The sequence below is a fragment of the Ascidiella aspersa genome, chromosome 6, assembly GCF_963924565.1.
Source record: "Ascidiella aspersa chromosome 6, kaAscAspe10.2, whole genome shotgun sequence".
Classification (NCBI taxonomy): Eukaryota; Metazoa; Chordata; class Ascidiacea; order Phlebobranchia; family Ascidiidae; genus Ascidiella; species Ascidiella aspersa.
In genome coordinates, this window is record NC_139452.1 from 10790906 (window position 1) to 10799423 (window position 8518).

Here is an 8518-nt window from a genome sequence, read left to right on the forward strand (position 1 = left end):
AGGCCTTATTCAGCATTGAAAGCCACCGGCTGCCTCGTAAATCATTGATGCCGCGACGCAGCCCATCCCACCCCACACTTCAACGTGGCTCGTTAAGGTTTGCTGGACGGGGTCACGAGAATCATATGGCGCGATGCTTCAGGGATCGTCGTTCACCTGCTAATCGCGCACTGCAGGTATAGTTTCGCGACTTGGCGCTGAATGGTGAATGCAGAACATTGAGGCAGCCGCAGTGTTTGCTAAATGATCCCGGGTCAACTGGTGCGTTGCGATCTAATGCAGAAACAACCTGCCGCCTTCTGCAATTCGATCGATTTGTCGGTTCCTGAAACTAGGTTTTATTTGCGCAGTGTTTTCGTTTTCCTTGCGGTTTCGCATGACACAATGATGCAGGCCTTGCAACCTTTGATTTAGTGACCCCGATTATATTTAACGTTTTCAAGATTTTGCTTACGCCCTAAAGATATTTATAAAAAAGTGACATTATGCCGCAACAGCAAAGAATCATTTTGGGAAAAGATATGCTGAACACAAATACCTTACTGTTTACGGTGCAAGATTTTAAAATAAACAAAAATCAGGGTAAGGCGCCTACCTAAAACAACGGACTCGCTTTTCTTGCAAAAATCCCGAACGAATGTGGGTCGCAGTGGTATGCAATCGAGTCACACCTAAAGCATAGAAACGTTTTAAACACCTGAGGCCTTGATTGCGAATCCACATGGTTAATTTGAGGTTGTATCGTTGTTTTTTAAACTCGGCTTGTTTTGAAACGGTTTCAATTTGTTTACCTGCTTCTGTAATAATGGTTTGCACACGGCACTACACCGGCCAAAGTGCAATGACGGCGATTGGTTGAATATCAACCAGGTTTAGGGAGTGTCCTGCAGTTTCGAAAAAACAAAAACTCACAAAGTGTTCTTCCGCAACAGCAACTGTTGTAAAAATGTGAGTAAAATAGCATTAGTAGATACTGTTGCTAAGTATTACTGTTGACCTTCGTTTCTGTTTTTATGAAAGGTGGTTTTAGAGATCATAACCACGTGAGACATGTGTTCTATTGAAGTGTGGCGTTCAGTAAGTGAACATATAGCCACTTTTAAGACAACAGTTCGTTATCCTTCGGCCACCAAGACAGTGAGCTAAAAAAACATGATATAGATATTTGTATATTTAAGAAAAATTACCTGTTTATTGACCTAAATTATATTTCGCTCTGTGTATTTTGTGCATACGTCAGGGAATATGAAATACCAAATAAGGCTTGCAATCCGACTAGCTTTTCTCACAAACAAAGGAAGGGTAAAGAATAAAACTTGTTTTATTATAAAGCGACGAGTCCAGGGTTTTTAAGGCACCCACAATCCGATAATTAACTACATGGTTCAACAAGGTGTTGTTTGGTTTTCCCTGTTTGCGCCAAATTCCAGGTCACGCGAACTCAAGTTACCAGTTGCAAATTGCGCTAGTAAGAAGAACATGTTCCCGGAATTGACCTGGTTTAAATAAAGTCAAGGCAATGTTAAAACCCTTAAAATATATGATTTTTGCCGACTAGAGAATAAATTACTATAAACTGCTACTCAATTTTGTGGTGTTGATACAAATCACATTAAGTCTTTTTTATTGCAAGATAACAAAGCAACGAAATTACATATTGCTGAAGGCGTTCGTTTATCAAAGGCTTAAACGATTTAGCTTTAATCCTAAAAACACTGTCAATATTTGCTTAACCCCATTTTCTAAACGAGTGTGACATTGTGACAAAATATGCTTTAATTGCACAAGAAACGAGGATTACATAAAAGTGTTTGCTAAAGGGAGTTCACCTGGTTTCACTGCAGAATGGTTTGAGTAAGGCGTGGTAGATGTTTTTAGGCATCGTTCTTTCTGGCATGGCAATAATTGCTAAAGAGGAATCGTAATTTCAAACGTTAAAATGTTAATGCAATGCGATTTGAAGTAAATCTATTTAACATTCTGGCTTCTGTAAAAATGTAACAGCACTCACAATGCAACATATACTGCAGAACCATTTAGAAAAAAACTCTAACTGGTAATCGTAAGTTTAAAGCATCTTTGGCACACCGCGTCCCGCTAATCTCTGAACGTCTCAGGTGCCCATGGAAATTTTGGTGTTTAATTGTTCGCTTTCTGTGAGCCTGGTGTCCTTTTTATCGTGAAGTGAAGTGCAAGCAGCAATTCTGTTCCTCCTTGATCAAAAGTTCAGCGAAAATGTCGGAACTGCGTCCTCAAGATAAAGACAGCGGCGTCGCGCCCGGGAAATTCCCCCCGCAAGTAGTGACGTCATTAAACGGGTCTGAGGCCAGACCGAAGCTGGGTTCGACTTCGAGCAGCGTCTCTTTCAGCAAACGCGCCAGCCTCCGCGACCCGCAGCCGCTGTTTGTCGACGAAAAGAAGTAAGTGTGACCCATCAACTCAAGGGGAATTCCACGTTTATAACGTCCGTACATACAACCGTGTTGTTATACCTTGGGTTTATATGTATTTTATTGCTATACCCATACCCAATTTTAAAAACGTATGGAAGTTAGATACGATACCAAAGTTATTTTTAAATGACTTAATCAGTTAAGTGATTTGTATAATCCAAGTCAAGTCCTTGCTATAAAAACAAAACAGTAAGTTATTTAAAATTGGTAAACTTTCCGATTATGAGCAATAACTGAACTAAAAATAAAAAAGTAGCATACATCAAGCGTTTGTTTTTATGTGCAACAATAAAGAACAAATAACCCAATTTTATTCAAAAATATGACCTAATGAAACCACTCTATTTCAACCTTGGTAATTTATCCATAACACTTAAGTCAAGTCAAGTCATTTATTTTGAAGGCTTGAGCCAGCGGTTCTCAACCAGTGGGCCATGGCTCACTGGTAGGCCATGGAAACTTTTTAGGTGGGCCACAGACGAATTTAAAAAAAGCTAGATTTATTGAAGAATTTATTTTCTATTGTGTCTCTATACTTAATATTACAGGAACATTGGCTTGGGGAAGAATCGAGAAGGAATGTAAACTAATTGTTCAGAAGCAAGTACCTTGCTAATGCACGGTTGAATTAATAATCTGTTTTGAGATATACTCCGCTATTTTTTGTTCTAAACCATTTTAGAGTTTGTTCTTTCATAAAAATTTATTGGGCCACAGAACTTTTGTGCAACGAAAACGGGCCACGAAAGAAAAAAGGTTGAGAACCACTAGCTTAAACCAAGTCAAATTAATTTAAAACAGTGAAAAACTGCATCTCAGTCAGGTAATTTCAGCACTGGTTTTAAGGCAGCATCCATATACACCTGCTGCTTGGCCGACCTGTTTACGCCAATGTAACCGAGCAAAGGTCGCGACCCGCCAAGCACCTCGACATTATTGATAACTAACCCGAACTAATTTGAGCAGGGCGTGTTATCTTTAGGCTCGCGGCAATTAACGGGTGCTGCCAATCACTCTGGCCTTGTTGCTAATTTGTTTAGGCCTGAGTCCAAGACCGAATTGGGCCAAAGTGCTGCAACCTGAGTGGGTCTGCTTCTAAATTTTAACTTTTTGTTGAACTAATCTAAAAATTATATTCGCATCAAGTGTATACTGTAATGTAAAATGTGAATTATTACAAGGGGGTTGTTTGCTATTCGGTCTATGCGCGTCGAACTATACCAGGACTTGTATTTTTAGTATATTTTTATAGGTTTGTGTCATTTTCGCCAAATGTAGGGTTGTTATAACTGCTTTTGTTGCTTAGTTTTGTTAGTGAGGCCCGCTGACGTTCTTCAGAAATATCTCATGGGGCCCTCATTAGAACTTGGGTTTGAAACAGTGGTCTAAAATGGCTCCCCCTTATTTTTATGTTCAACATAATATTTCTAATAAACATAATTTACCGTTTGTAAAGTATATAATAATAATATAAACGTTTTATTCAATAAATCAGCCAAACGTGTTCGTTATACAGGTAAAAATGTGATATTCATCTATCATTATTTTTTTTATAATATTTAAACGAAGAACATAATCTAAGGTTATCTTGCCAATCGCCCAATTGATATTTTTACCCTTTTTAATGGTTTGTGGATTAATATTACGTGAACGTTATAAAGGTACATTGAACCCCCGGATGGCGGTTGGGGGTGGGTAGTGGTGGTCGCTGTTTGGATCAACAACTGTCTCGTCATTGGGATGCTCAAATCTCTCGGCGTTCTCTTCCCAGAGTTTCGCTCCTACTTTCAGGGGAACGCCGCCGCTATCTCGTGGATAAACTCGATTTCGTTATCCATGCGGGCATCGGCAGGTACTGCTCGGCAGGATAATTTCGATGTGGATTGGTATCTTGAGTGTTTATTCTGTTCGACAAATTATTTTGTCAATAGTTCCAAAACTAATATACAATTGAAAGTGTCCGACAATTTATCACGACAAGTCTTGTAGCTCGAAGTAGAGTAAAAAATAGAAATATATTTAGTTTTATAGTTTTCTTTAGCTGTATGTTATGATTAGAATCACAAAAAATATTTTAGGGCAAAAAATAACTTTCATTTTTATTTTTTGGTATAGAACGTGTAACCCTTTTGAAAGGTAATTAGGGTTTTGCTACATGGTACTGAAATACCAAACCAATCTTATTTCTCTTATAAACCTGCTCGGTTAATTCGGTTTATTCTTTTAATGAGAATATTTTTGATTCTCTGGGCTGATTTGGTTGATAAAGACAAAAGTTTAGTAATACGATCTTCCATATATGTGAAAATATTCGACATACGCGTTTTGCATTTTATTAAATAGTTAAATTGCGTTAACTTTTCTAATACTCGTACCTTTAATGAACAGAAAGTAAGTAAATTTATCCAAAGATAAGTTGTGAATAACGCAAGGTTCATCTCCTATTTTTAGCTCCACTTGCGGCGGCTTTAAGCAACAAGTTTGGGGAGCGGAAAGTTGTGGCTTGGGGTGCTACCCTGGTATTTACTGGACTTATCATCAGCGTGTTTGCCACCTCTCCATATTATCTCTACCTCTCACTCGGCTGTGTGTCTGGTAAGATTTAACTTGCACTATTTTAGTTTGTCGTTAAAACTAATTTTTGATGGTCACTGCGCCTGCTAAGAGCAACGTTGTAGCACTGGCCGAGCTCGTAGACAAAACAGCATATTGAAAATAATGACCTGAATGTTGCAACTGATAGACATTTTGCAAAATTACAACTAAAGCAGTTACGTTTTAAACGACCCAAAAGTGTAAAAATAATGTAATACAAGTAATTTTTGCAGCGCCCAAGTTGGTTCTTGTATTATTTCATTAAAAAAACGGTACGTCGATTTGGGGGTAAATTAGCTTCTGCAAAAAAAATAAAATTTCGCTACTTAAAAAAATAGTAGCTATTTCCGAATCCTGTTGATTGACTCTTATATTTAACTAGAGAAATCAGGTGGCATTGTATAAAGACAAATTGTATTGAGTTATCGACCAGCTTTCGCACAACCGTGCTTCATCAGGTCAAAGGGTCTTCTTTACGGCCATTTACAAAGAATGTATTTAACTGTATCCCATTTCAGATGATGAAATATGAACCTTAAACGCACTGTTGTGTAATAAAGATCATTTTACCGATCGGTCTATAAACTCTATCTCCTCGTCCAGGTTTCGGCTTTGCCCTGGCCTCGCTTCCCGCCCTCACGATGATTGGCCGATACTTCAAGAAGCGTCGTTCCCTTGCCAACGGGCTCTCGCGCTCCGGTGGAGGAGCCACCTTCTTCCTGGCTCCGGTCCTCCAACTGCTGGTCGATCTTTACGGCTGGCAAGGCTGTCTCCTGGTGATCGCCGGCATGGAGCTGAATCTCTTCGCCGTCGCTCTTCTCCTCAAACCGGTCCGGCTCAAGGAGGAGCTGCGCTTCGATCGCAAAGAGACCCTGGAGCGGCACATGACCGCCGTGATGCCAGCCGCGTCCTCCGCCCATCCGGAGGACTTTGTCGGCGGCGATGCGAGCAACGGTTTCCGGCCGGGTGTGGTCGCCCAGCGCGCCCTGTCCGACAAGCAGCGCGAGAAACAGCGCGTAAAGAGTCTTCAGCGACAGATCGAGGAGCGTGTGAAGCAGTACGGCGTCACCGAGTCGCTGATCGTCGAGCACTTCCCCGAGATCGAACCCGTCTACCAGCCGGCCAAGCGGAAAACGCTGGACTTTGCGCTTCTCAGGAACCCTCTCTGGATGGTAGTCACCACCAACCTCGTGCTCACCCAGTTCGGCTACTCGATCACGCTCGTGCACACCGTGGCGCGCGCCAAGCTGCTTGGGGTAGGCGAGTACGAGGCGGCACTTCTTCTCTCCTTTATCGGCCTCTCCGAAGTTACCGCCCAGCTCACGTCGGGCTTCTTCGCCGACAAGAACTACCTGCGTCGTATCCACCTGCACAAGATCTACATCGCCGTGATGGCGGTCGCCACCGCCTTGAGCCTTCTCTGCGACTCCTTCCTCACCATGTCCATCTACTGCGTGATATTCGGTTGCGGGTCGGGCAGCTGGCAGGGCAACATTCTGCCTGTGACCGTGGACACACTCGGCGTACGGAATCTCCGTAGCGCTTACGGCTTTTGCCTCTTCTTCAGCGGCGTTTGTGGACAGCTGATCGGGCCTCCAGTAGCAGGTGTTTATTTTTGTTCGGATTTGAAGGCCTAAATGTCATCTTGGTTGCAGTTTATTTTAAATTCGTAAATTGAAGAGTTATAGTTAGCCTTGAGACAAAGGTTTTCAATTAATGTACTCTGTATACTGTTTAGCTAACAATATCGGGGCTCACATCCTAAATTTCTGCTTAACCTTTGGCTTATGGGCCTTTCATTGACGGTCAAAACTATTAAAGCCCTCAAAATCCTTCACTTTTTAACATTTTTATGGGTAAGAATGCTATAAAATTACAAGAATGTTGTCAACACACATTCGGAAAGACTAAAATGTTATTTGCAACTAGTGCGGTGCTAAATTTAACAAGAAATCTTTTGCCTTCTGTCTAAATTGCCAAACGCCCAATTTGTTCGTTGCCTAAAGTGCGCAACCCTAAAAGGCCTTATCGCTTCGCAGGCGCGCTCTTCGACGCCACCCAGTCGTACAACTACAGCTTCATTCTGGCCACCTGCTGTTTCGTTGTCTCGTCTGTCGTGCTCTGGCTCGAGATCCCGGCGCAGAAGTACGTTTCGCGCAAGGAAGAAGAATCGATGCGCACCAACTCGGACGAGGACCTTAACGGCCACGACCTGGACCTCCTACTCGAAATGCACAGCATGACGTAACCTCCGAACCTCGATTCCAGACGACGGCTCGAGTTTCTGCCGAATGCGTTCTGACGCTGTCGTACACGCGACGGCGCACTAGAGCTAAACAATTTCCGCCCTTGAGGTTCGGCCACTCTTTCCCATCGCGCTGATGCTTACAACCTTAAAAACACGTCTGTGAATGAGCTGAAAGTCTGTGAATGAGATAAAGGTTTGCTACCTGTCACGGTTCGTTTTTTTCGCAATCCACGTATACTGCTGCCGACAACTGCTTTAATAATGGAGACTAGTTCAATAATAGGTCAAACCCTGCAAAATTGAGGTGGTAGCGATTTAAAGTTCGGCTGTTTATGTTGTTTCTCATATGACAAGTTTAGGCATCGAAACATCACTTACTCTTTGTACGAAATCTACGACGTGAACCAAGTTTTACTTTTGTCTTGTGCTTGTTTTTCTGTACGGCGGTGGCATCTTGCTGTGCAAACGATTGCCCTTGATTTTTGGTGATTTTTCTCATTATGTTGCATTGCTTTATTGAATGTACGTCAGTCGCGCAGCAGTTGACCATGTTAAGTAGTTCGATAACTCTAAGTGTTTAAAAGTGTATATATACGTTGTTTTAGACGTTTACCACCAATAAACACCTTCAGTGTAGAGCAAATCTTTTGCAATCTTTCTGGGGTAATTTGGCTAACTACTAAACTTACCATAATTTCATCGTTTAACAAGGGGAACATGTTGATCAAACGTTTATGAATTTATAACGCCTTTTTGCATAAATATAAGCATATTCTGGAAAAGCAACGGCACAAAAGTTGGCAGCTGTGGATATTAGTTTCAATCGCAAAGAGTTCGATTTTAATCTTAAATATTTTGTCGACCGTCGACAGCTCCGGAGCAAAATTAAATGCAAAGAAACGGTATTTCGCCTCAGCGGCATCCTTAGCTCTCGTAAACACAAAATATTAAAATTAATTTTGTTATTCTTCAATTATTATTTACTGATCGTTTAGTAAGTCACGTTACGAGAGAAAACTGTACGTTTGCGTGCAAAGTGCGTGAGCCACCATTATTTGTGCTATCTTTTCTAAATAATTAAACAAAATATGTAAATGGCCATAATAGAAAAAACACATATACAATCGGATATGATAACGCATCAGGCAAAAATGAATTGTCAAAGAAAAAAGGTTAATTTGTGAATATTCTGAATTGTAAACAAACACATTTGTCTTGTTTT

General features: G+C 41.2%; 1 protein-coding gene across 1 annotated transcript; it reads left to right on the plus strand.

Moving 5' to 3' along the window:
- Positions 1–2235: 2235 nt before the first annotated feature.
- On the plus strand, positions 2236–8068 carry LOC146139685 (putative monocarboxylate transporter 5). The gene is made up of 5 exons (XM_083392512.1): positions 2236–2420; positions 4115–4305; positions 4905–5048; positions 5652–6653; positions 7088–8068. The coding sequence occupies exons 1-5, from the start codon at positions 2236–2238 to the stop codon at positions 7294–7296; spliced, it is 1731 nt and encodes a 576-aa protein (XP_083248638.1). The 3' UTR covers positions 7297–8068.
- Positions 8069–8518: the final 450 nt, after the last annotated feature.

Bases quoted from the DNA above. Each gene is read 5' to 3' on its own strand.
- LOC146139685 (XM_083392512.1), top strand. From the start codon at position 2,236: ATGTCGGAACTGCGTCCTCAAGATAAAGACAGCGGCGTCGCGCCCGGG. The intron at 2,421-4,114 runs GTAAGTGTGACC...AACGTTATAAAG, and splicing joins CTGTTTGTCGACGAAAAGAA to GTACATTGAACCCCCGGATG. The intron at 4,306-4,904 runs GTACTGCTCGGC...TCCTATTTTTAG, and splicing joins ATCCATGCGGGCATCGGCAG to CTCCACTTGCGGCGGCTTTA.